The sequence below is a fragment of the Coturnix japonica genome, chromosome 23, assembly GCF_054131305.1.
Source record: "Coturnix japonica strain WE chromosome 23, WE-NBRP24, whole genome shotgun sequence".
Classification (NCBI taxonomy): Eukaryota; Metazoa; Chordata; class Aves; order Galliformes; family Phasianidae; genus Coturnix; species Coturnix japonica.
In genome coordinates, this window is record NC_140685.1 from 6,195,283 (window position 1) to 6,222,404 (window position 27,122).

At 53.0% G+C, this 27,122-nt stretch overlaps 2 protein-coding genes across 9 annotated transcripts in view; one reads left to right on the top strand and one right to left on the bottom strand.

Moving 5' to 3' along the window:
• The window catches only part of SLC39A11 (solute carrier family 39 member 11), a 69,608-nt gene that overhangs the window by 3,570 nt on the left and 38,916 nt on the right, over positions 1-27,122 (top strand). For 2 of the 6 annotated variants that reach the window (XM_015879862.3, XM_015879863.3), the window contains exons 1-4: positions 10,256-10,308; positions 11,451-11,568; positions 12,477-12,515; positions 18,865-19,023. In XM_015879862.3, the coding sequence (XP_015735348.2) occupies positions 11,461-11,568; positions 12,477-12,515; positions 18,865-19,023 (306 nt within the window). In that variant the 5' untranslated portion in view covers positions 10,256-10,308; positions 11,451-11,460. Of the gene's footprint in view, positions 1-10,255; positions 10,309-11,450; positions 11,569-12,476; positions 12,516-18,864; positions 19,024-27,122 lie in introns of those variants that run through there. The other 4 variants (XM_085522522.1, XM_085522520.1, XM_015879864.3 and 1 more) reach the window with 3 other exon arrangements.
• SSTR2 (somatostatin receptor 2) lies at positions 17-6,368 on the bottom strand. Of its 3 annotated transcripts, none has more exons than XR_001558835.3 (3): positions 6,269-6,368; positions 3,176-5,780; positions 17-1,274 (listed from the first exon to the last, which is right to left on the bottom strand). XR_001558835.3 is itself a non-coding variant. In XM_015879860.3 (2 exons), exon 2 carries the CDS (start codon positions 5,696-5,698, stop codon positions 4,583-4,585), a length of 1,116 nt encoding a protein of 371 aa, XP_015735346.2. In that variant the 5' UTR covers positions 5,699-5,780; positions 6,269-6,368; the 3' UTR covers positions 17-4,582. The 3 variants fall into 3 exon arrangements, 1 of the variants encoding a protein (XP_015735346.2); XR_001558834.3 differs by having other exon boundaries at positions 3,066-5,780; XM_015879860.3 differs by having other exon boundaries at positions 17-5,780.

Below are 27,122 nucleotides of genomic sequence, written 5' to 3' on the forward strand. Positions count from 1 at the left end.
CACAGAAAGTCAGATATGGTAGGAAAACTTGTTTACTTTCCTCCCACCCCCATCCACGTTTCCATCCCTGTGACACAGACAGCTGGGAGCCTTTGCTGCAGAAAGGCTCAATTCCGCACCGACACCGAGAGAAACCATCTTGCCACCGTGAGAAAGGCTTCAGGCAGAAATGCTCTCCATCGTGTTCCAGTCACAATGTCTTACACCAGACCCACACGCACTACACAGAGCACAGATACACATACAGAGGGGTGTATGTACAGAACATGGCAGTGTGGCACGGCGCTGCTTGGAGAACCCCAGCTTGGCTATTAAGGGCTGAGCACTCAGCAGCAGCCTAAACTCTTTTCCCCTTGCCCTGCTCAAGTGCTGTTGCTGCCTGTGAGCACAGGAGCTGCTTCCACAATCCCTCCTGGCTCGTGCACACCACAGCCAGCCCCATAGGGATGACCCACAGGGCTGGGTCTGACTGCTCCTTGTGGGGTGCACAGCTAAACAGAGGGGTGCAGAGTATCTCTACAGCATCAGGGATAACCAAACCTTCCGCTGGCATATCTGCTATATATACATATGTACAATCACCCACCCCTTCCCTCCTGACCATGCAGTACAGTGTGGGGTACTTGGGCTTTGTGTCCCTTGTCTCCTTCTGGTCAGGGCACAGATCCAGACAGGTTCCCCTGGTCCCAGCTGGAGTCATGTCCTTGTGTTCCTGGGTTTTGCTGTCCTGGTCCTGGAGCAATCAGCAGGATGAAATCTGACACGAGGAGTGTGCAGCTGGGGTTGCAGGCTGACAGGGAAGGGCAGATGTGTCCTCAGGCCAGAAAACAGCAGTTTGCTTTTCAGACGTAGCGATGGGAAGGTCGACTTTGAGGTCTGCTGCACTCTTTGCCTGTGCCTTAATGATGATCTCCCCTCTGTACAGCCGCAGCAGAGCTGGGACCAGGAGGATACAGGCTCTCCCTGAGAGGCTGGAAATCAGCTTGTTCATAGCAAGGGCTGAAACAACCCCAGGATGCAGCTCTCAGGCTATGCACCCCAGTACTCCCAGCACAAACATCATTGGCATTTCAGAGCCCCGGTGCCCTTATCTTGCAGTCCCAGGGGTTCAGCTCTTGCATCTTTCTGGTGCTGTTTTAGGGAGCTAGTGCTGTTAGTGTCCCCATTGTGCTCCCTGTTAGCTCCTTGGTGTTACCATGGGGCCATGTGCTGCTTGGGGCTGCTCCAGCAAGGCTCTGCAGGCAATGGTCTGGTGCTGGCTCCTACTCTTCTATCTGCTGAGCAGAAACAAGGGTACTGAGGGGATAGGGAGGGATGTGGGAACCAAGCCTGGCTCTGAGCAATAGGATGGATTCAGAGCCTGGGAGGTGTTGGATCCTCCATCAAGGATAAGGGACAGAGACTTGGGGAAGCCCTCCAGAGATAGGACAGTGCAGTTTGATAGGAAATTGTTATTTTAAAGAAGTCCAAGGCAGCTTTGGTGCTGATATCAGGAGCTGTAGAGATTCAACAAGAATCCAAGAGCCAAACCCAGCCTCTCATTGCCCAGCAGACTTTGGCTGCCAAGCACTGGATGGAACCAGCCACCGCAGCACCAGGAGCCAGGCTCTGTCCTAGGACACAATGTTCCTCATCTGTATATGGGATCAAGTGATGGAATTGAGGGCAACCTGTTTCTCATGGGCTCGGGGTCACCACGCAGGTGCTGGCACACAGGATAGTACCACACCTGCAATTTGGGTTAAATCTGTTCCAGCCAGGGCAGGAGGGAGTTGTAATTAATCTTATTTATCTGGAAATAGTCTGCATGTGAAGTGGCAGCAGAGCTGCTCCGGCACTTGCAAGATCAACCTATTTGCTCTGAAATGAACTGGGAGAGATATCTCATTATGCTGCTGGCAACCCTGTGAGGCTTTTCTGAGCAGATCCAATATGAGGTCAAGTTCCCAGCTAAAATCAAGTGGCTGAGAAGGAAAACTTTGTTACTCGCAGCAGCAACAGCGCTGCTGTTTATTAGGCAGCAACGAGCCAGCCTGAAAGCAGCACACAGAGGAGTTGCCCCTAATTAGGAAGGGGAACACCCCATGCTTCCCTGCACCGTGGGGAGGTGGTGGCAGGACCAGAGCGTTGCCAGCAGCACCTGCTGGGGGCTGCAAACATCAGGGTCTTAACCCCTCCCCTGCCTCCCTGACACCTCTCCTGCCCCAGGCTCTTCCCATACAAATAACTCTTCTCCCACCCACCAGATATTAAGCACCCGGAGCGCAGCTGAAGCGTCGCTGCAGCCTTGACACTAAAGCCTTACACTGGCAGAGAGCTGCACCAGGCTGGCAATCATGCTCCGATATTTCATGGTAATGTGACAAGCTGCTCTTGTTTTAATTCCTTCGGCATCAATAGGCAGCCTGCGCTGCCGTCACCACTGCTCGTGTTGGATTTATACCCTTTAATGAAGCTGTCGTGGGGACACGCTCAGCAAGTGGCTGCCAGCAGCTCAGTGCTGAGCCCCCGCAGAGGTAAATGGTTAAAAGCAAATAAATGCTGACAGTGCCCTACTTTGCCCCAGTAACCCAAGCCCCATACCCAGAGGAGTGTTCTCGTGCTGGTATCTGAGTGAACTGTGCCAGGGAGCAGGCACTGAGCCCAGCACTGAGCTCCCGTGGGGTTCTGGGACTGGTGGGGGTGCTGGGGTTGCAAAGTAGGACAGGGGTGATGCACTGGGTTGGGGGCATCACTGCAAAACCCCAGGATAATAGGCATTATCTGCCTTGCACTTCCCCTCCTGCTCACACAGTGCTGCTGAGAAGGGAAACCACGGTGAAGGGTTTGAGTGCTGACCCTGAGGCACGTTGGGGCACAGCAGATCGCTGCAAGACATTCTTGAGCAGCTAAACTCAGCGGGCACTGCAGCAGCTGGGCTCTAATTGCTGTGTTTGGTGCATGTCAGCTCCCGGGGTTATGCCATGGGAGGGCACGTGGTGGGCTGAGGTTTACTGTGCTCCCAGTGGCTGGGCCAGACCCACCACCCCCTCACTACATGACCTGCACCCCAGGGTTCCCCTTACCCATGTTGGCTACAGGAGAGGCACTGGGGTCTGGATGCTCTTCTCTGTTCTTCCTCCTGGCTTCGTGCTGAAAGCCCCTGGGGGAAATGCTGTCCCCCCTCTGCATTTACCTGCAGGACTGGCACCCCAGCAGTGACAGGGGTGGCTCTCAGTGGTCACAGCCTTGCCGTTAGCAACAGGGTGTGCAGACATGAGCAGCTGCAGCCATCCCACAGAAGAGGCAGCCGAGGGATTCTTCTCCAGGCATCTCAGAGGCTCCTTCTTCAGCTCAGGCTCCTCTGCTCCATCCAGTCCTTTAGGCTCAGTTGAGGGTCTGGGCCAAGTCCCATTGAGCTGTCAACCATTCTCTCCATCACCCCTTTTTCTTTTGTGGCTTGCCTGGAGTGAGAAGGGAGGTGTTCTTGGTAAGCAGGAGATGTTCGCTCATTGCTCCAGCCCTGGTGATTCTCTGTACCACCACAGGGACAGGACAAGCCCACATCTCATGTGTCAATAGCAGGATGAGCACCGCTGTACTCCAAACCCCAATATTATACTGCTGGGTAAACATTTCCAAGGATTTCCTACTGGATCATACAGTGGCTGCTCAACCAGCCCAGCCAGGAGCAACCAGAGACTGATGTGAATGGATCCAGGAGGAGAAAAAAGAAAAAGTGGGGAAATCCCATAGGATCAGTTTCCCACTTTATAGGATCCCATAGGTCATAGGAGGGAGGAAGGCGGGGGCTCTCCTGCAGCAGGGAGGCTGCGGGGCTGGCAGAGGCAGAACAGGAGCGTGGAGGGACCCGGAGGTGTTGGAGAGGGCTGTGTCCTCGGGCAGCCTGCCTCTGTCCTGCCGTGCCTCCTCCATGCAGGACAGCTCTCTGCAAAGGAGGCTGTCAAACAGCAGCAGGGAGGCTTTGGGGTAGATGTAGCCGAGTAACTTACAAAGTCAGGCTGAACGTAACCCCTTGTCTCCCCGGGGAGGACGTGACTGCACAGCATGCTTGTGCTCGCCAGGGAGCTCCCAGCATCTCTTGGCTCTGAGCTGGCACAGTTCTGCAGTAGTACAGGCAGTGTGTGCACCTGTAGTCTCAGCTCCTCCTGAGGCCACCCCTCGCACACTCAGGTCCCAGCCCAGCCAGGCTGCCGTTCTCCATCCATCAGTTTGATGTGAGCACCGTTCTGGGGCAGAGCACCCAAAGCCAATTTCAGCCCTGTGGGTAAATACCAAGAGAACCAGCAGAGCTGTCCCAGTGATGTCCAATGCCCACAGTGGCACTTTGGTGTTTAAATGTGTGCTGCCACGTGGGGATTCCTACAGAATCTTTGTGTTCTGGTGAGGCAGTTCCTTTTGAACCATATCCTTCACAATGCTTGAAAGCCAACCCTCCAGCAGCTCGGGAACCAGCCCAGCTTAGGACAACCGGCCCATTGGGGTGTGCATCTCCAGCACTCCTGCCCGACTCTCTACATACCGGTGCCATTGGGAGCAAGTGGGGATAGGAGAGTGAGTGAAGGACAACCCCACTGCCCCCTCAGATGCTCGTCTGCAGGTCACCATTGAGCAGGGTCCTTTGAGTTTCTGTGGTCTCGTTGAGCCTGGACTTGTCCTGCTTGCTGTCACTCCGGTCTGCTTCGTCCATGCCGCTGACCTTCACCAAGCAGAGGACGTTCTGAAAGCTCTTCTTGAAGTTATCAGACAAGAAGGCATAAAGGATGGGGTTGGCACAGCTGTTGGCGTAACTGAGGACCACGACAAAGTCAAACATGCCCTTGAGGACGGGAGTGGGCACAATTAGGACAGAGACAGAGGAGACGTTGAAGATGTAGAAGGGGAGCCAGCAGAAGATAAAGACAGCGACCACGATGGAGACCATCCTGGTGACTTTCTTCTCAGACTTTTTCCTCTTGGAGGAGCCCACCCTGATGCCCGAGGACTTGACTTTGATAATGATGAACAAGTAGCAAAGGCAAATAATGGTGAGAGGCACCAGGAAGCCCAGGATGAAGGCGTAGATGATGAAGCCCGTGTACCACGCACCTGATTCTCCTGGCCAGATGATGGTGCAGCTACTCCTGCCATGATTCTGCTGCACCCCGGCATAAATCATGATGGGCATGATCACCAACAGGGAGACACCCCAAACGGCCACGTTGATCATTTTGGCTGTCCTGGGCCGTCTCCACTTGGCAGACTTAATGGGATGGACAACAGCCAGGTACCGGTCAACGCTCATAACCGTCAAGCAGAAGATGCTGGTGAACTGGTTGATCCCATCCACTGTCATGACAATCCTACAGATGGCTTTGCCAAAGGGCCAGTGTACCAACGCAACCTGCATGGCCAGGAAAGGCAGTCCCAGCATGAACAGCTCATCCGCAATGGCCAGGTTCAGGATGTAGATGTTGGTGATGGTCTTCATCTTGGCATAACGAAGGATGACGTATATCACCAGCGTGTTGCCGCACAGCCCTATGATGCAGACCACAAAGTAGATGAAGGTGAGGATGGCGTTGCTGGTTAGGTCGAAGTGATGCCCTGTGCTGTTCTGTGATGCGTTGGTGGGGGCTTCCACAGAGAAGTTGTCGAATGGGGAAGCTGGAGAGAACCAGAAGGTGGTGGCGTTGGGCAGCTCGTATTCCAGATCCATGGCTCTGCTGGTTGTGGGGTACAGGTGGCTCAGAGAAGCCGAGATGTCATCTCCCCGGGCTTTGGGGATGGAGGAGAAAATTCTAGAAATTGGAGAAAAAATGGAAATGAAGGGATTCCTGAAAAGGATTTGCCCATCCTGCAGCCGAGCTCTGTGGGAGAGATGCTCCATGGAGGGCTTTCCCCAGCCCACCTCTACCACCTCCCTTCTCCCTGCCAGGGCTCATGGAGCACAGAGGACTCTGTCCTGGACACACCACAGCTCCTCCTGCCAACGGAGCCCCCACGACCCCCGAATCGCGTCTGATGAGTGAATCCTTTCTGGGTGCGACCGACACTCGGAGCAGTGACAGTAGGGGAAAACCTCCCCTTCCATCACGCAGCCGGCGAGGAGCCAGCGCCCAGCTTAGGAAAAGGAAACCCGAGCACTGCCGCTACCGTGGGAGATGCCGTGGAATCGTTCCCGTACCCCGCACACTCCCCGCCGAGCTCCGCACCGCAGTGTCCCCGCGGCTGTATCCCCCGGGGTCGGGTAGGGACAGCCGGGCGGTGCCGGTCCCGCTCCGCTCACCTGTTCCCACTGCCGTTCCCCTGCCCGGCCCGGCCCGGCGGGCACCGGGGAGGCGCCGGCAGCGCCCTCCGTTCCTCACCGCTCCGTTCCGATCAGCTCCGAGCTGCCCGCTCCGCTACCGGACCCAACGCACCGGCTGCGCCCCGCCCCGCATAGGGCGGCTCTGCGGGGCCGGGGCGGGGACAGCCCTGCCCGTGCTGATGCTCGGTGCCGTTCGGTCCGTCCCGGATCATTCGGTAATGAGCTGCCCGCGATGCCCCGCATGTTCTGCCCTGCTCTCCCGATGCTGCCCATGTTGCTCTGCCGTGCTCATCCGATGTTCGGATGAGGGGTGTGGAGGTGTGTGCTGGAGCTGCTGTTCAACGGTGGGATCGGGCACCCTGCAGCACCCCAGAGGGTGGGAGACTCGCCCAGCTCCGCAGGGCTTCCACCAGAAGATTCTTCACTCTTGGCTCCAGCAATAGAATGCTCGGTTTCTCCTGGTGTCTCCAAGGTGTACAGGGAAGGAGGGATAAGGCACAGTGATGGCCACACCGTAACCTCGCTGGGGCTTGCACAGCACTAAGGGTTGTGTGGAATTCTCAGTCTTTCTTGGGATGCTGGGACTATCTTTACCCAAGGATTCTGAAGGCAAAGCAAGGCAGGTCCGTGCTGGCTTAACACAGCCTGGGAGGGGTGGGAAGGTGATGTGATGGTCACCCATAGCTTTGAGATGAAAGCTGAGATTCATGCAATACAGGCGGCAGCTGCTACAGCCTGTCCTGCTGCAGTTACCCAGTAACGGTGACTGGAAGAGGAAGACCAAAACCAGAGAGCTTTGGGTGAGATAACCTCTGCTCTGGTTTGTTTGAGATCTCGAATGCAATTAAATAGTAACTATTCCTCCCCCCCTCATCCATCTTTCCATCAGTTATCAGAGAGACAACAGAAAGCAGGAAATTAAGAGTGACTTGGAACAAAGAGCCAGGAGAGAGGCTGCTGATTACAGCAAGAGGGGCTGGGAGGTTCTCATTTGCACTTAGCCATTCACTTGTAGAGGTGGATCCAAAGACATAGGGTCTTGGAGCAAGAACAAGAACCATTATCAGCCTCATAAATCTTTTTGGAGGATGGAAAAATCTGCCCCTAGAATAAATGATGTGGATATTAATAAAAGCAGGTAAGGAGAGAGGATGTGGAGGATGAGAGCTTGGCAGGTGCAATGGATTCTCCTTCCTCTCCATCTGATTAAAGCGTGGTCACCTCCGTCCCCAAGGCTCAGACCCTCTGCCTCACTGCTGTGTGCACTCAGCCACTGAGCTCACTTGGCTGAAACCAGATCTGATCACTGGAAAAGAAAAGAGAAAAGAAATGAATGAAGGGGCAGCGTGCAGGAGGGCTGATCCGAGCTGATAGCTGAGTGGTGAGGGGTCAGGGGACTGTGCTTGAGCCTTTTGAAGGTATATGTTTTTTCCAGCTTGATTAGATTTAACATGCAGTTTTGGCCTCGTGCAGAGTCTGATCTGTACCTCTGGGTGGTCCCTGGTTTGGAGAGATGCTGCTTTACCCCAGCAGCTGGTTTGGTGCTGGCAGATAAACTCCTCTTTGTCTTTTAGCTTGCCAAGTATCCACTCTGCTGAAAAGCCATTTACTGGCAGCCGTGGATTTGGGAGAAAAGCATGGCCCCTTCCCACACAGCTCTGACTTCCATACAACCCATGGGAGAGGGGCAGGGGGATTACGTGACCACAAAGCAGCTTTCAAAGTCCCTCTGAGTCTCTTGCCATCCATTCCCAGCTGTTCTTTGAGGGTCATGGAAAAAAAAACAGAGCTTGTGACCCCTGTTCTGGAAACCAGTATTGCAAAGCTCTGGGGGTGTGGTTGCCAATGGAGGGAGAGGGTGAACCGACCTTCCTCCCCAATCAAGAGGGAGGGCAGGGGGCTCCCCTGGGTGTTGTGCTGGAGGGCAGGGGGCTTAGTGTGCCACTGCTCTGCCCTTCTGCCCGTGTCTCCCATTATCTTTGTTCATAACATCTTAGGGACGTGGTTAGTGGGCGCAGTGGGGATGGATTGCTGGTTGGACTTGGCAGTCTCAGAGGTCTTTCCCAACCTTAATGATCTATATGATGTAAGCCTGACCGTGCTCCTGCTGGATGCAGAGGCAGGACAGGTGGGGTCTGCAGAAGCATCAGTGGGTCTGGGGGCATGTAGGTCCCTCTGCAGCCCCTGCACGAGGCTGTTCTCCTTCTCCTCCTCCTCCTGCTGCCTCCCACTCCTGCAGCCCTTCCTGCAGCCAGCTCCTCGCCTCCTGCCTCTCTCATTCTCCCACTGCCATTATTTGCCTCCATAATGAGTTTATTGATCTCTGCCAGTACAAGGACTGGGCTGTACTGAAAGATGCTGCTCACATCGGCCGTGAATCATAACGATAACCCCCAATGCTAATGAGCCTCTGGCAGCCACGGGCTGCAATCCCAGCTCCCGCCTGCGTCTCTCCCTGCTGCGCTCTGCAGGGCTGCATGCATTAAATTGGGGTTTAACAGTGCGTTTGACAATAGAGCTTCATGCAGCCACTCTGGTTGTTGGGGTCAGTGACACCATGTGCTGCATGAACCCCCTGTCCCAAACAACTCAGCCGTCCCAGCAGGATGCCTGCACTCGCTGGCTGTACTCCCTCTGATTTGTACCGTGTCCTTTATATCTCTCACAGTGAGCCTAAAGCTGGCAAGGAGACATAAAGCTGTCACTCAGTGCTCGGTGATGGATGAGTTGCCATCAGCTCTGGCTCATGCAATGGAGATGCTGTGCCCCTGTCTGGTCTTGCTTGGGGGGCAGCGCACTGTGCCCCATCCCCAGGGGAGAGGGCTGGAGCTCTCATTGCTTTGGCTTGACAGTAGATCCAGATTGGCTCCATGCACCACTGCGGACACTGATGGATGTGTGCTGTGCAGCAGCCAGGCCATGAGGACACATTGCTGGCAGGGCAGTAACATGGGGATAGCAATGGGGACGCTGGGGGTCTGCCTGGGCCATCACTGTGCTGCTGCCATAGTGATCCCCACCAGGAGCTTTGTTTGAATGAAGGGGTTTCAGTGCTGGCCCCAGTGCTTCCTGCTGCCCCTTAATGAAAGACATTGCACAGGACTTGCTGCCCCTCATGTTGTTTCATATCACATCTCAGGGACTCCGGGTCTCACCTCCTGCCTACACCTACACATCACACACCGCCTGCACTGTCACAGTGGGGAGAGGTGATGTCCCCACTCCTTACCAGCACTGAGCTGCAGGAAACAGGCATAGACAGGTGGCAGGTGGGGTCAGCTCTGCTATTATAGGGCAGGCGACGTGGTGGTGTCTGTGCACGTCAATGGGGAAGGAAGGTGTGAGCTGATTTTATTGGTGCTTCTGTACAGAGTCTGACAGTTCTCATTGCCTGGGGTTCATCCCCTGCTTGTCTCCACACTGTGACAGCCCCAATGGTGTCCCTTGGCCCTGCCTGTTGTCCCCATCCCATCTACCCTCATCGTGGCTCACTGGGAACCTGGGGCTGTAGGGTGGAAGCTTTGTATGCTCAGTCCTCCCATCCCTCCCAGCTGGCACCTCATGCTACATCTGCCTCGTTAACGGCAGCTAATGAAGGATGCAAGCAATTATGGGGGAAATTGATTAAATCCTAAATCAGAGAGGTTTCAAACGGCCCCGACCTTCCCCAGCTGCAGCAGGGGGGGGCTGATCAGAGACTTAAAAGCACTGAAGGAGGAGGGCGGTGATGCAGAACTCTGTGCATCCTGCTGCTATCTATCTGTGGCGGCACCGAGACGAGCTGAGCCCTCTTTGACATGGGGACACAGCATGTGGGGGACTCGTAGAGAGGCCCTGAGTGTTGAGCCTTTCTATTTTAACCAAAAATCGGGTTAATTCAGGCTTTTCTCCCTCCATCATCCCGGTGCTCATCCCACGCCTATTGGTGGAGAGCTAGGAGTAGGAGGGGCGTCATTAGCGACACGTGTGCCGGCACCAGGAAGTGGAGCGGGGCTGCAGCCGGGGTTTGGGTCCGGGCGGTGAGTGGGGTCGGATATATGGGGTTGGGGTCTGTGGGTCTATATATGGGGTCTATGAGGCCTGGGGGCGGTTGGGTTGTGTGGGGAGGGCGTCTGGAGGTGAGGAAGAGGTTTAGGGTTGTGAGAGTCCGTGGGGTTGTTGTGGCCTGGGAGTGAGGGGCTTTGGGTCTGGGGGCTTTGGGCCTGGGGGCTTCGGGCCTCCGGTTGCCAGCTGTAGGGCTGGTAGCAGGTCTATGGGGTGTAGAGGGGGGTGATGTGGGGGCTGTGGGGCTCTGCAGGTGCTGGGGGCACTGTTAGGGTGGTTGGGGATGTCCCTCTGCTTGGGGCTATGAGGCTGACCGTGCTGTTGATGTGCCTGGTTTAAGTCTGGCACCTGCTGGGGGCTGCGAGGGCACTATGAGCCCCCTCGGGTTGAAGGAGAGACAAAGGCTTGTGTAGAAAGATATATTTATCCCCATATGTGTGTGTTCTTAGCGAGCCTGTGATACAAAGCAGTGCTGCTCCCAGGTGTGCAATAGTCCCCTCCTTTATCTATAGCCCCCAGCTGTGGGTTTTGAGCTGTGCTGTGGTGCCCATCCCAGGGATGATTCCTGTCCTGGCTGTGCCATAAGGGTGTTTGCCTTTGGTGCCAGTAGGATGGGGTTTTAGCACAAAGAAGTGGGGTGTGAGGCATGTGCCTGGGAGCTGCCAGGGGATGTGGGCTGAGCTGTGCTCAGTGAGGTGTTAGCCTGATCCCTGTGTTCTTCCTGCTCTTCAATGTACATGTGAGGTCATGCTGGAAGAGCCTGTGTGGGAGCTGGACCCGTGCTTGTTCCAAGCAAAACACCCTCCAGGCTTGGGAGATGCTCCAGCGGGTGGAGGATGCCATTCCCTGACTGGATAGAGCTTCTGCTCCCCATACAACCCATGGGTCTGAGCCCAATGTTGGCTGTGTGCGTTGCCTGTAACCTCACCTCTGTGATTGAGTTAAATTACAATAACTTTAAAGGGAAGCAAGAAACTCAGAAAGGGAGGGCACACAGCTCAGTGAGCTCTGTCCCCTGAGCGAGGGGCTGAGCTCCCCCATCAACCAGGCAGAGACACGTGGGTTGTTCCACCTCTTCACACTGCAGGCTTCTCCTGATGTTCCTTGTTTCTCCTAGGCTCATCATCATGATCCTGGGGCAGGGCCCGGTGCTGCAGGCGGTGCTGGGAACCCTCCTTACCTGGGGGCTGACAGCTGCTGGCTCAGCGCTGGTGTTCATCTTCTCCAGCGGGCAGGTGAGTACTGGGAAGGGGCAGCATTCAGCTCACAAGCAGATTTGGTTGCTGGGGCCTGAGCAGAAGGGACTTGAATTTGGCCCTGTGTGGTCCTTGGGCTGGGAGGGAAAGAATCCAACTTGTTCTTCTTCTGTGTGCCAGCACAACAAAGGAGGAAATGAAATTCCCAACCCTGGGCTGTGGTTTATGGGGCAGAGCAGTGGGCTCTTTCCCCTCTGATGTGTGATGCTCAGAACAAGCAGAACTCTAATCTTTTAAGTTATTTCATATACTGAAATTGGAGACCCCACCCCCCACTGTTGTGTTCAGAATTGCTGTGATGGATTTATTATTTATGTCTCTCTCTTGTGATGATTTATTCAAGAGTGTGCTGCAAAGTGAGATTCCCTTAGCAGCAACGTGCTGCTATTCTTCCTGGGGGAGGGTGGTGTGCTAAAGGAGAAAAGCTGCTGTGGGTGAAGCAGGCAGGGTACGTGCTGGGCTACAGACTAATGGCTTTCTTTGTAGCAGCACGATGTTAGAGGAGTAAAAACCTTCAAGGGAGGAGAGATGAATGGCAGAGGTGTACAGATGGCTTCTAGTTTGCCTCCTGCATCTTTGGGGTGATCACAGGGCAGCAATGGTGGGTTGGCACATGAAGTTGTAACCAGGACAGCCCTCAGGCTCTGGGTGACACTGGAGGGGACATCTCTGCTCCAGGAGAGTGGCTGCAGTGCTGGATATTGAATCACTGCTCATTGTATGACAGCATGGTAATTGCTTGGGTTGCAAAAATGGGAGGAAGGAAGTCACCTTAGTGTGACACCAGCACAGCTGCCTCCTCTCCACGTGTCTTTGTGGTGTGGCTGCACTCTGCCTGCTGTGCCCTTAGTAAATTGCTGTGGTTTGTGTTCATTTTGTTGTTTCAGAGGCGGATCCTGGATGGGAGCCTGGGCTTTGCTGCGGGGGTAAGTGCTGCGTCCTCCTCCTGCTCAGTGCCTCCATGTGCTTTCTTGTGCTGACATCTCTGCTGCTTCTCCGTATGTTGTTTGGTTACTTGCTGCTATTAGCATCCCCTGATACTTACCTGCTGTGATGTGGCAGCAGAGGGGCATGGCTCAGTGCTGGCTGAGGGCACGAGGGTGCCAGCTTTGGGGTTACGTTCTTCTCACCAGCTTGGGCTCCTGAATTCCTTGTCCTGGAGTAGTTCAGTTGGACTGCAGAGCTCTTGTTCTGAAGGCTAGTGTGCATAGCTCGCTTCTTGCTGCCCTACTGAGCTGAGGGGCTTAAACTCCTGGAGAATAAAGGTAGTGGAGCCTAAATTGAGGGCATACAGTAGATGTAATGCTTGCAAGGTGTTGAAGGAAGAGGTGAAACTGTGGTGTCAACTGTGGTTTGAGGTTGTGCTGGGTCTTGTGAATGTCGAATGTCTCCCACTGCCCAGACTCTGGGGTGTTTATGAGCAAGTGGAGGCTCATTCAGACTCAATAAATCACATTTGTTTTCTATGTCTGAGAGCTGTAGATGTTCTCTGGCTGCCGGTGCTTGGTGGATGGCGCTGCTTTTCCCCTCAGTGCTGGCGTGTCTTGGTGACTTGCTGAAATACCAGACATCAACCTGTCGGCACCTGAAGGCTTTAGGAGGGTGCATTGACCCTGGTAGGAAGCCCTGAGGAATGCTTTTGGCATTGCTGCCTTGTGTGCCGGGATGTGCTGTGGGAGCTGGCTGCAAAGAAGGATTTCAGGAGTGGTTTGGCTGTGGGTGTCTGGACTTCCCACATGCTGTCAGATCCATGGCTGTATTAGCAAAGGTTGGAGGCAGCTCCTTGCTGCCCAGCCTAGTTCTGCCTCCCTCTGCCCTGTGCCTTCCCAGTGCCCCTGGATGCACAGCAAAGGGCTCAGCCAGAGCTCTTTCATTGTGTCCTGGCACCTGGATCGTGGGCTGTGCTGCCAGGTTTCAGGATGAAACAGGAGCCTGTCTATCCTACAGCATGTAACTGCTAGCACTGATGCTGTGTGTTGAGCAGGGCTCCTTGCTACGTGTGTATTCCCAAACACTGCAGCCCTGTTGATGAAGGTGAAGTTTGTTTGCAGCCTTAGAGATCACAGGTCTTCCTCTGTTCCAAATGCTTGAGTCAAACTCAACTGGACTGGGGTCAGGAGGAGCTTCTCCCATGCCTGGGTAGGTAAAGTGAAGCTCTGCAGAACTTGATTTGCTTCCTAGCAAGTATTTCTGGATCATATCAGTGACCTGCTCGTGATGTGAATAATTCAGATAGTCTGTTGCAACAAATTCTTGGGTCATCTTTTATAAATTAATCTCTTGTTTTAGGAATTGCCTGTTCTGGAGCTTGGCTGCGGCGTTTGAGTTCTGAGCTGCCTTTCTGCCAGAGACAACCTTGTCCCTATGAGCAGCTCATCTGCAAGTCAGGGAGGTGCTGCCAGGTGCTTCCTGCTGTCCCCATCCCATTGCTCAGCTGTGGTGCTGCTGTCCCCATTAGAAGGGGTACCAGCTTTGGGTGCTGCTGCCTTCTGCCAGCTGCTGCATTAGCCCCAGTGCTGTCACTGAGTCATCCCTGCGTGGCAGAGGTGTGGCTCAGCCGCAGAGCAGATGTCCTACAAACACTGGCTTTTCCACAGCTTCCTTGCATTTACCGTGCTGGGAGCAGGAAAGGGAAACCTTCCTGAGATCACTGCAGTGTCTGGAGGGAACACCAGCAGGGTGTCGATGGGCTGCAGGGTCCTGCTACAGGCAGCACTGCCACCAGCTGTGACTCGTGACTGTTTATGGGTTGCTGGTTCTGGTGAGCTGCCTGCACCAAGCATGAGCTGAGCAGCCCTACACTGATGCCAGCAGCCCTTGTGGAGGAGGTGATGGTATCACTGCACCTCTAGGAGCAGCTCTGCACCCCAGGGCTGAGCTCTTGGGCAGCACTGATGTGGCAGAAGCACCAGAGCTTGGAACTGTGTCCTTTCTGCTAGATTTGTTCCAGATGTGCCCGTAGCAATCTGCCTTTTGTCTGCTAAGGGACCAAAATGCCTCCCTCCAAAGGCTGCATTTAACCCCTCACCTTTCAACTGCCCCTGTGCCCGCAGGGGGTTACCCCAGCTAACAGAACCTGAGTTCCAGCCAGGCTTTGCTCTTTGCAGCTGGGCAGTGCTATAAGCCCATGGCTGGCCATGCTGGTGCCCCTCCAGCAGAGGAGAGCAGGCGGTTTGTGGGTGCTGTGTGTGCTCTGACTGTGGGGAGGAAGATCAGGATGTGAGCAGCCTGTTCTGAAAGCTGTTTGTGCCGTTCTCTCTTTCTCCTGCCCCCAAAAGAATGTTTCTTCAGACAGTGATCAGGGACTACTTCTCCTGCTGCAAGGAATTTCTGCTAAACGCCGTCTCTTTGATGTGGATCTCTTGCCAATATATACAGGCTACGTCTCTGAGTGCTGGAATAGAGACAGAACTGAATTTCTCTTTATCTGTGGTGCGAGCTCTGAAATCTGGGCTATTGGGTTGCTTTGCATTCCCCTGCGCTCTGCTGGAGCCAGCAAACCTCCTCGCCCCGTGTGCTGTACAGCTTCTAACTGCAGCACTTTGGTGCTCAGCTCGGTGTCCCTGGAGCCACTGATAGGGCTGGAGAGTGTGCCGGGCTCTCCTGGGCCAGGTTTGTTTGTGAGATGGGTCGTAGTGGTAATTCTGTCCTGCTAGTAACAGTTTCCCTGCTTGTGTCTTGGGAGATTTCATTGTGGAATATCAAGAAAGAACTCAAGACTTCCCTGCCACCGCTGGCTGAGCCAGGAGGATGGGATGGGGACACCCAAGTGACTCAAATAGGAAGGTCTGGTGTGGTTGGAGACCTGAAGAGCCACAGCTTGTTCTGCAGGTCCACCTCTGCCCTGGGTGAGTGGGTACAAGCTGGGGCCCATGCTCACATTGCAGTGATGCCCTGAGCTGGGGCATAACCACAAAGTGAAGCACATTCACTTCCCTCCCCTTTGGTGCAGCTGCCTGCACCAGGTGGCTCATATAGAGTTGCAGTGAAGGGGATGCTCGGCTGCTTCCACCCCATTGCCCGCTGAGCACCTGGCTGTTTATCTGCCTCAGTTCCCTCCATACAAACCACGGATAACAGCGGGTTTGGCACGCAGAGGCGGTGTGTTTCCATGGAGATCAGGCTTTGCTTACTGGGGCAGCTGATGTGGAATTCTGGCTCTTCTCTTAAATCTGATATTCTTCAATAAGACCTTTTCTTTTTGGCCTGAAACACTCCCTGTTATCTCCGTGTTGTCCTGGAGGTGCTGTGCTCTCTGAACATCAAGGGGTTGATGGCTATATGAACGCTACCAGTCCTCATTCCCTGCGTGGCTGTTCCTTTTATTGGGCTGCAGTTTGATTTCTTTTGTCCCAGGTGAAGCAGAAAAATCACGAAGACACGCTCTTTATGCTGTACCAGACGAGTCTGGCGCTGAATATTCCCTTTCAGTGCTGCTTAAAACAGCATGGGTAATTTACACGGGTCTGCTGAGGCTGGTTCTTGTTGCTGGAGCCTTAATGAAGTCAGGCACAGAAGTCCACTGCGGAAGCATCCTGCCAATCTCTTGCCTTCCAGTTCTCTTTCCCGTTTTGTTCTCCCTTTGGGTCATCTCATCTGTGTGCCATTCGTGGGGCTGCTTCCCCTGTAGCTGTGCTCCCACTGCAGAAGCACGATGCCAAGAAGAGAATGCAGTGTGCATGGAGGGAGCTTTTGACATGAGTGTGGTTTTAGGTGACTGTGGCACTATGGCACCCTGATTGGGGTGGGGAAGGGAAATGCAGAGCTGGGGCTGCAGCATTCTGGGGAGCTTTGGGTGCTGAGTCCTCCCCTGGATGGAGAGGCTGGTGCTGGTGGGTACCTGGGCAGTGTTGTTGTGGTTATGGATTGCCATGTTTTGAGCTATTTCCCATCAGTATGAGGCAGCAGGTCTGGCTTCACTCATTTTCCACGGTGCCAGGCTGTCCTGGTGTGAGGCAATCAGGTTCTGATCCCACATGAGCTTTTTGGTGCTCAATCTTGTGAATCTCAGCCGTGGAAATGTCCTGCACTTGTGGCACTGCTGCTATGGAGGTACAAAGCAAGGGAATGAAACCAAACCCACCCTGCCCACGTGCTTTGTGCTCCTGGCTGTGCACATAGACATATAGACCTGCTGTGTCTGGATGTGCTGATGGCTGTAAGGAAGAGCTGGGCTCCCTGCAGCCTGAGGGGTTCTTTGGATGCACAACTGCTTTCTGCTGGGCCTCCTTTTCCCCATCCTCTCTTTGTTTTCCCAAAGCTGGTGGATTTATGTTGCAGTTCAGCTCTGGAGCATGAAGGTTCTGCTGAGGGTTTGGCAGGAGCAGTGTGTGCCTGTGCCAGCCCAGTGCTGGGTTCCTGCTCTTGGTGGAGCTGAGCAGACCGCTGTGCACTGCCAGCAAATGCAGTGGGAAGGCTTCGTGCAGAAGTTGTCCTCTGTGGGAACGGCTTCGTGCTTTATTGATCTGAGCAGGTTGCAGGCTGGGCTTTCTCTTGATTGCATGGTGCGTGCTGGAAGGGGAGATCAAACTCTCTTCTTTTTGCTTTGGACACCTCTTGTTCTGTGATGCTGTGGGGTTTGTATCCTGTCTCTATGGGGGGGGGGGATCCTGGGCTCTGTGTGCCAAAGGCAGAGGGTTGGTGACCCTGGGAGTAGGATGGGAGGGTCACCTGAATGTCCCACAACTGAAAAACCATTGCTATTCTTTCCAGAGTGGCTATAGAGGTTCTCTGTCATTCTGACAGCCCAGGAACAGAAATGAGTCCCTTCTCCTTCCTGTGCAAACCCAACCTCTCAGTGCAGCTCAGCACTGCTCCTTGAGCTGCTAAGGTTTGGGCAGCCTAAAGCTGTGCCTTGCTCCTATGGGGGCTGCGTGTAGCAAGGCTGCAGGAGCTCTGATGCTGACTTGAGTGGTAATGGGATCTGGAGGCTGAGCTGTGTCAGCCCTCTGCTTCACGTGGGGGATGATATCTTAACATAAGATGACAATCTAATTCTGCAAAGCCTTTCCCAGTGTTTCCATGTTGGGGTGTGTTGTTGTTTTTTAAAGGAGGTGGCATTTGAAATATGAAGTTTGACAGCTGTGGTTAAGTCTGACATGACAGCCTGCTTTCTTCTTACTCACAGAGAGCTGAGATTTACACAATCCCTCAGGGACTGGTGTCTACAGCAATAGGCATCTCACTCCTTCTGTAAAAATGATTTTAAAGTGGAGTAGTTCATTACACACCTCTGTTCTGCAGGATAATACTCGTACAGTGAGTGAACTGGGCAGGACCTCCTCTGAGCACCATGCAGCTGGCAGAGCATCCTATACACCCTGTATGGAGCGGAGAGCAGCATCCCACAGCATGGGGGATGGAGACCCCAGAAAGATTGCTCCCCCCATAGTCTCTGTCCTCATCCCAGTGTCACAGACTCATCTGTGCTGTGGGAACAGTGGGCATCCAGCTGCTGCCTTCTCTGCCTCTGCTTCACACGTCTTCCTTTCCCCCCTGTATTAAGCCTGGCTTTTGGATAGAGATTGAATCATCATTGATTCCAATGGGGTCATTCCTTAGAGCTGGTCCCAGGTGAGTTGCAGTGTTGTTGCTGGAGCTGTGCTGGTGATTTCCAATTAACCGAGCCCAGTGCGTCATGCAGCAAAGCAGAGGAAGAGATAAGGGGATAAAATACACATTGGTGATAGGTTCTTTAGTATGAGCTGCTGGAAGCAGTGCCTTGCTTGGCCTTCTGTTCTCTAATCTGGGAAACACCCAGAGCAACCGGCTGCAACAGAACCTGCCCTTCTCTGGGCTGGGTTGGAAAAACCCCACAGGTCCCAAATTCTGTTGTTCTGGGATAGTTCCTTCTCTGTCCCATGTGCTGCTGCTGAGCACTAAGTGATGCACAGAGAGAGCTCTGCTGGGATCTGTGCCCAGAGCAGGCAGTGCCTGGGTGCTCCCCAGGGTTAAGGGGGGTTTTCCTACTCTGCAGCTGCTCCCATCTAATAATGAACTGCTGTGGCTGTGCAAGGTTCCCGGAAAATTCCCCTTACCAGCCTGTGTGTTTCACTCGTTGCTTTAGGCTTGAGCCAAGAAAAACACTCGTGGTGCAAACTGATGGCAAATCCTTTCCTTCTCCATCCTTGAGTGATGCATTTGGGCTGGGAGCTGGGTATGGTGATGGTGCTGGGTTACAGCAGCCATGCTGCTTGTGTGGCTGAATACATCAGTGCCCATAGGAGCAGAGCAATGTGGTCCCCATGCTCTCACCACTCACATTCTGTCTCCTAGGTCATGCTGGCCGCCTCCTACTGGTCCCTGTTGGCCCCAGCTATTGAGATGGCTGAGCACTCTGGCAGCTTTGGAGCCTTCGCTTTCCTTCCCGTGGCTGTGGGCTTTGCCCTGGGAGCAGCTTTTGTTTTCTTCGCTGACCTTCTCATCCCTGTGCTGGTAAGTGCACTCCCAAGGCTCTGCCTGCCCTGTGCTTGCTGCACACCATGGGGCTGACCCACTGCTGCAGCCACAGCTGGTGCCAGTGTGCTCTGGGATGCTGTATGGGATAGAAACGTGTTCCTAACCTCAGTGTAACATTCCTGTTACCTGCAGTGTGGGGTTTATGGAGCTGAGTGGGGTGGGGTGTGGGGTGGATGTAGGAGCTGTGCACAGACAGCAGTGGAGCGATGCTACTTGGATCTGCTGGCAGTCCCGAGCCATGAAAACTCATGCACTTTGTCCATCCTCTCTGCTTCCTTTGGATTCTGCTGTGACAGAAGCCAGATACAGACTGTTTTCTATCACAGATCTAATGAAACTCTTTTCCCCAAGCCTCCGTGGCTCTGCTGTGCTGAATGCAGCTTTAGGCTGTCTGTGCTCTTTCCTTTTTGCTTCCTTTATTTTCCACGCTTCTGCTTTTGTTCTTTTCACTGGCAGCACTTTGCAAACAGCTCAGGTGTGACCTTCTGTTTCAGCCCAGAGGTTTAATTTGCAGAGCTGCCAGCCCTCTGAGCATCTCAGAATTGGATGAACCACCCGACTGTCTAAGAGTATTATTAAAAAAATAAATAAATCAGAAACTTCTTATGGATGAAACCCTACGCATGGCTTCATCTGTAAGGATGTTATCAAAACCCTTCGAATAGATTTAAAAGAAAATCAGTTCTTTTAGTGCAAGTGGGATTATTTGTGATGAGAAGCATGAAATTTCCCTTTTGAGGAGTGGCAGGGCTGCTGGTTGTGGCTGTATCAGGGCTCTCCCCACCCATTGCATTGCAAGGCTCCCCTATCAGGCACAGTCAGATGTGTCAGATCTCTCCCTGCCTCCTCTTGGTGCTCCCAGAAATCATGCTGTGCTCTGGGGCTGTGTGCCTTTGCTCAGCACTTCTCAGCAGCAGCACTGTGTGGAACTGGGGGTGCTGGCCCTGCTGTGCAGCACTGGGGAACCATCAGCAGCATCATCTGTGCCTTTTGTGCCTGCTCTGTGCAACCTGAGGTCTCCAGCACTGATTTGCCCTGATTGCGTGGTGCTGCTGTGTTTGATCAGCTGCCTGATGCTGGTGTTTCTCAACAGAACAGACAAACAGTTGCACTGCAAAGCCAGCTCCTTCCTGGTGGCTGATGCTTTGTGCTGGTGTGCATTTTGAAATGGGAACGTGTGAAGGGGGAAGAGCACTGGGGCATGAAATTCTTGTGTTGCAAAGAACAGGATGGAGTGGTGACCAGGGACAGTGCCAAGCATGTTAGAAACGCATTGGTCTTGTTAGGGCTCAGCGTCCAGCCTAGTCCTAGTGGGAGAAGAGCTGTTGCCTCCTGCTCGGCTCTTTGTGCTGCTGTGAGCTCTTTACCTTCAGCAAGCCTCGCTTCTTTCTACATCAGTTAACGTCTTGCAATCTTGATCTTTATTTATTCTTTTCTCCTTCCTCTTGGAAGCAGGAGACGAAGGCATGTCAATAAGAGCAGTGGACACACCAGCCCTGGGCAGGAGGAGCTGTTTCCATACACAGCTCTGGCAGAGAGCCTTGCCCATCCCTGGCACCCCCTCCCTCATTGCCATGCTGTATAGCAACGGGTCCTAAAAGCTTTTAATGACTCCTTATCACCCCAGAGCAGCTCCCAGGTGGGGAGCATGGCCTGGCTCCCCCCGCAGCGGGCAGCAGCTCTGTTGGTACCCGGCTGTTTGCTCAGCAGCAGTGCTGGGGGGGGTGGGGTTAAGCCAAGACAAAGTGGTTAATGATGCTGAACAGCTGTAGTCATTAAATTCCCTACAAAAGACAGATTTAATCTATTACATCTTTATTGTTCACAGCTTCCCCGTGGGAAGGCTTTAGCATGTTTGCTTGTCCTTTAGCTGAGTCTACAGAGCTGGCAGAGGACAACAAGGTGTAACACTGTGTTTGGGTGTGCTTTATGCTACTGACCATCTCCTTGTGTGCCATATTCAGCTCAAGTGTGATGCTTTTGGTACTTGGAGAGGCAGTGACAGAGCTGGTTCTGCAGCAGGATATTGCTGTACCTTCAGGGAATGCCTTACCCCGCTACCAGGTGACTTGCCTGCCTCTTCCCTCCTCTGGCCCTGGTGATGCTGCAGCAACTTCCCCCTTCCTTTGCTGAATTCTAACATTACAGCCACTTTGAGGGGCAGGTGGTGGGGGTGAGGAGCTCTCCCCTCTGCTCAGAAAGCGCTGGGGCTGAGGGTAACAATCAGAACCTTTGAAAGTGAACCTGCTTAATAATAGCTGTGTGTTGGCACAGCACTCAGCACAAAGGGTCCCTGAGGCCGAGTAGCTGCCTTTGGTCTATGGTAGCACATAAGAACACTGGAATTAAGGAGTATTATTCTCATCCTTCAAATCTGTCTTGCAGCTCTGCTGACTTTGCTGCCTTCTGGTATGTGTGATGTGTTGTGCTTCCACTGATGGGTTCTTGCTCCAGCCTTACTCTTCCCAAAGGAGTTCTACAGGAGTGTGAAAGATGCAGCCAGCTCTGCCTCGATCTTCAAACACTACCTGGTTGCTTTTGCTCCTAAATCCTTGCATGCATTGTGCTTTCATCTTTGAACTGCTGGACTCTAAGCAGCCTCTCACAGCCAGGTCAACAAGCCTCAGGCAGGGGCTGCAAGCAGTCCCAATGCCTGCTACTGCTCTTGTGTCCAGGTAGGTGCATTTGGGGCACAGCCTGTGTTAGAGCTGTGGCTTGCAGGAGCTCTGTTGCTTCTTCTTTTCTGGATCATTGCCCTTTAAAGGCTCCTCTGAGCGAGCAAAACTTGGTGCTGGTGGAACAGGGAAGACGGTACAAGCCAGGCAAGGGATAGAAAATGCATCTGAAGATAAATCACTGCAGGGCTCAGACCCTTGTGGGCTGCGTCACCCCAATGTGTCGTGTGCGTCCGCCCTTCCCATTAACCACATCGCTCCTTCCGCTGCCCGGCTGCATGACATCCTCTCTGCTTTGGGGTCATCATGTTAAATAGGATAATGATGCTTAATCGCCTTCGTCTCCTCTACCTCGAGGCTTGTGGTGCTGGAAATGCTGGGCGGGCTCTTGTGCTGGGGTCTGGGTGGATGAAGGGAACGTGTGGTGGGCAGCAGCTCATGGCAGGGAGCTATTGGGGTCCCTGGCTCTCGCTGGAGCAACGTTAAAGGTTAAAAATGGTAAAGGATGAGTGGAGAGAGGCTGTAATTCTGCCCTGGAAATATCTCCTCAATTGAATTCTTTATTTTCTTGCCAGCTAGATACAGAGTTTGTTTTCTGACTGCAGTGTAAATCAATAAAGCTGCATGTGATGGGTGGAGCATTCCTTAGATTTACAGCAAATAGTATCTAAAGTGCCTTTTAAAAGCCTTTCTCCTGGGTTGGCAGGTGCTCTGTGAAAGGACCCTGCGTGGCGGAATTGTGCCCAGCACCTGGGTGATGTTTCTTGTCTGATCTGGGGGTTCTTACACTCCTGTTTGCAGCTGTGTGATGGCTTGATGGGCAGGTGAGAGCTGGAGGAGCTTGGTCTGGGGTCAGTGATGGAGGAGTAACTGTGGCAGAGCTGTGCTCGTGCCCCTCATCCATGTATTCCTGAGCACTGCGGTGGGGTCTCTGTGTGCTGGCCTGGGTGAGCACAGGGAAACCAGTGATGCGTGTGAGCTTTTCTTAGAATCTGTTCTGGGATCGAGCACTTTGCACTGTGGATTTTAGGCTATTTTTGGGAGCCTTCTTGGGAAGGACTGGAGAACTCAGTAAATAGGCATTTCAGGGACATTGTCCCACGTAGTAATGATGGTATCTGCAGTTTGGCTCAGGATGTGCCTGGAGAAGGCATGCATTGCTTCCCCAAACCCTGCCAGCCCCACATCTAAGGCAGAAAGATTGCAGCTCTCCTGTTGTGGGCTCAGTGTGGGGCTAAAGCTGATCACCTTGTTATTCCATGGGGTAATATGGGTGTGCTGGGGCTCATCAGCAGCATCAATTTATAAACAGAATAAAAATTCCTCTGATGTAATTTGTTAATTCCCCTGAGACGCGCCCATCACTCGTTCCCATTCTTTATGTGCTTTTTCCTGTTCATCCGCGACTCCTAGAAAGTTAATTAGCTGCACATCCTCATTGCTGTTGTAGGTGGAGGCTTTGTGTTGGGAGTGTTAAATGAAGGACGTGTGTGTGCAGTGTCTTTTCTGGCTTATTGAGTTTTTGGCCACTGAACTGGAGTTGCTCAGGGCATGGGAGCACAGACCTGAGCTGTGTTGGGTGAGGACCTGGAACAGGGGATTGTTGACTCTGCTTCCTTGGGCACCATAGGATTTATTCATGGCATCACCCAAATGAATGCCCCCACTGTGAAATGTAGACCTGCCATTAAGAGAAAGGAGAGAGTCCGGTTCCAATTGGGTTGGGTGATGAACTGTCAGCCTGCTTTCACGCAGAGCATAGCAAATCTATCTGCATCCATCTAGAAATGCAGCACGATGTCAGCCTGCTCTCGGGGTGAGCTGTGACTCACCCAGATCAGTTCCACACATCGCCTGCTCTGCGGGTGGGCTGCAAGGAGCTGATGTTGTGCCCATGTTGGGACACACAGCCCTACACCTTGCTGCTGCACAGCCCAGCATGGCGAGGAGCAGCTTGTGTGTTGGTTTTTCATCCTTGAGGCTCTTCTTATGGTGCTCTGCCTACCTGGATGTCCCTCCCCCTCTATCAGGTCAAAGGGGGGGCACTGGGTGCTGCCTCAGGATGTCACAGTTCAGGTGTGAAAGCCTTTGCGATGCGTTTTCCTGCCTCCTGCCCTGCTCTAATTATCAGCAAGACAGTGAAGGCGAGGTGATGTTAATGTGGTGCTCTCAGGCTTCACAGCCAATGCAAAATGAGGAGCTGCCACACGAGCCCTTCCTTAGCTGCGGGCTGGAGAGGCATCTTGTGCTTGCTTTACATTTCTCATGTGCTGTGTTTTATTTTAGGGCCTGTCAGGACTTTATAGGTGAGGTAAACACAGCACATATAAGTAAGGGTTATTTCATGGGTGCTTGGGAATGAGATGCAGCCAGGAGGGGAGCAGCACTGTGCAGGTTTATTGATGGAGCTGAGTTGTGAAAAGCCAAGGAGTGTTTTTTGCAGGTTTTGGTAGAATAAGTGAGGAGAGGAACTGTGCTCCTCTGTACCTGTGGGTGCTGCCCTATTTACCTATATGCCCCCAAATCCAGCTGTGCCCCCTGGGGCAGCTTCTCATTGGTGGTAATTAGGAAGTACCTTGTCTTTCATCACACCTCTCTCTTGTAATGGATTAACAGATTAATTGGACTGGCTGGGGAGATGGATGAGCCAGTCCTGTTGGGTGCTGGGAAGGCACCCTGAGCAAGTTGCATCTCCCCTGGGAGAAAGAAAAAGGAGCAGAACCTTGGGCTGGGGAGTGAGTTGGCTGCAGGCTCTATCTTGGGATGATGCTTTGTTGCTGCTGGCTCGGATGCACTGCTACAGGAGAAGGGGCTCTGGCTGAGGAGCAGCATTTTGCCAGCCCTTCATGGACCTGCTCTTCCCTTTTTTTAATACATCAATTCAATCTGCACCGATAACAAATCATTCCTGAGAAGTATGTGGTGTGAAAATGAGCTGTTAATTGAAGTTCCCTTGGCTTTTTTTTATTACTGTTGCAAAAAGCATCGCGTGGTAAAGGCTGCAAAAATACTCACTGCCATGCTCTGAATACACAAGGTGAGGAGGAAGCAAAGGCTGGGGCGAGATGCAGAGCTGCTCCATTAGGCTTTGGTAAGCGTGAGGAGCAAAAGCTTTGGTTAATCCTGTCGGTGGCTTAAAGGCTTATTGCTTGCAATTAAAACCTCATCTCACAGCGCCGGCTCAGTGCTGCTGTGCCAAGTGATGGCAATGGGCAGAGCCATCCCTGGGGGAATTCTTCCTACTTGTTGCAGCTGGAGGACAGCAGGATGGCTGCGTTCTGTGTGTGCTTCTGAGTGTTGCCACCCCCAGCCCTGCTGTCCTCACTCCAGAGGTGGATTTGGGGCTTCTGAGATGATTTACTAAGCAAAGGGCTGTTTGGGGTTCAAAGTTCCTCCAAGAATTCTTGGGGAAGGAGATTGGTGACATCAATTTGTCTTCTCCTTTTGCCGAGGAGGTCTTGTTTGTTTAACAAGTTGTTTTCAGTTGGATCGCAGGGGAAATGCAAAGCTCTATTTGCGTGTCTTTTTTGTTTTTTGGAATGGCAGAGGTTACAAAAACTTCCTTCCACTCTGCCATGTTAAATATTGCTCTTTGCAAAACATCACGTTGTGTAACAAACCCCCTGGGCCTCCTCGGGGGCTTGGGAACAGCGTGCCAGCAACATTCCTGTGGTGTTTGTGCTCCCTCCTGGAAAGGCAAAGCCCCAAACCCATGGACAAGAACAACCAATATATTTTGCTTTGACCAAATATATCCCTTTTACTGTCTTGTGTGCCTTCGTGGGACACCCAGCCAGGGTGCTCTGGGTCGCCCTATGGGACTGTCCCCATCCCTTGGGAGATGTGGGAGGAGGGTTGATTTATTCTCACAGCTCATCAGTGGGGAGCGATGATTAGAGCCTCTGTTTGCAATTTGGAAGAATTCTAAGTTATCAAAGCGGCTGATAATTAGCAGTGAATAAAATGTACTCGCTGTAGTATTACATTAGTTACAGATAAACTGATACCAGGCTTCCTTATTATTCACTTAAGCTCTCTTGCTCCCGGTTCTTAGAGGGAAGTTTTGCTGTTGCATTGCAACAGGAGAGCCCCTCCAGTCTGCTGCTGTTTGCTCCAACAGCAAGAAGACTTGATGAACAAATGCTGATTTCTTTTCTATCCAGGGACAAACCTTCCCTTCCCCATTCCTGCTGCCATAGCTACGAGCTGTGTGGACGTGGGAGGATGCAGTGTGGCGGGAGGCAGATGGGAGATGCTCAGCGTGGGCACTGGGACCCCCAGGTCCCCCTCCCCCTGCTGGCTGTCCTGACCCTGGGGTTCATTTGGGTGAGAGTAGTGCAGGCTGTGGGGCTGGGGGTGGTGAGCTGAGCCCCCTGGGGGAGCTGTGGGGTAAAGGTATGGTCCTGCTGGGGCTGAATAATTATAGGATTGATTGTTTTCTTGGAGGCTGAAAATCTGGCTGTGCTCAGGTCCAGCCCTGCGAGTTGGTGCTGATAGGTCTCCAATGAGATCTTGTTGTGGTGCCTGGGAGAGGTGATCCCCACCCAGTGCTGCATAGAGCTCAGCCGTGGGGCTTCGGTAGGATGAGAGATGCCTCATCTTGCACCAGGGGATACTCAGGTTGGATGTTAGGAAACATTTCTTCTTCAAAAGAGCAGTCAGGCAATGGCACAGCTGCCTATGGTGTAGTGTGGTCACCATGAGGATGTGGCATTGAAGGATGTGGTCAGTGGGCACAGTGGGATGGGTTGTGCTTGGATATCTTGGAGGTCTTTTCCAGCCTTAACAGTCCTGTGATTCTGCAGGGATGGGGAGCAAAGGTTTAGCTGGGAGCTGTCTGTTAGGGTTTGGGCTGGTTTTATAGACCCCAAGAGCTTTGTGTCCCCACCAGGACCATGCAAACTCATGCTGTGCATCCCATGCATTTATTTTTTCCAGGTGTCATCTTTTCTAGCATGGTTTATGCTCTCCTGGCAGTGCTCTCTGCGGGTGGCTCTGATTGCTGCCTCTGGTTGTGCCTGCTCTGCTCCAGGTTATGAAACCTCAGCCAGCTGACCTGTAAGGGAAATGCAAGAAATCCTGAGACACCTCCATGTCTTGCAGTGAGCTGAGCTGACCTGGCTCTCATTAACAAGCCTGAGAGGAATTGGCTTTGAAGTACTTTTCTGTTGCTCTGCCTGTTATTGTTGGTCTGTTATTAGCAGTCTCCAAATTAAAATGCAAAACAAGATGTACCTGAAACACTCGAAGTCCCATAAGCTTGCATATGAAAGCAAATTTGTCTTTCTCTTCCTTACACAGTACTGTGTGCCTTTGCAGGGCTTCGGGCTGCCTTGTTCTATCCCTCAAGCTCTGTTCTCTGTCCACATTACTGCCCACCCTTCCTGGTGCTTTTCCTTT

What these genes read in the sequence shown, in the direction of transcription:
- SSTR2 (XM_015879860.3), bottom strand. Translation starts at nt 5,698, where the DNA reads ATGGATCTGGAATACGAGCTGCCCAACGCCACCACCTTCTGGTTCTCT.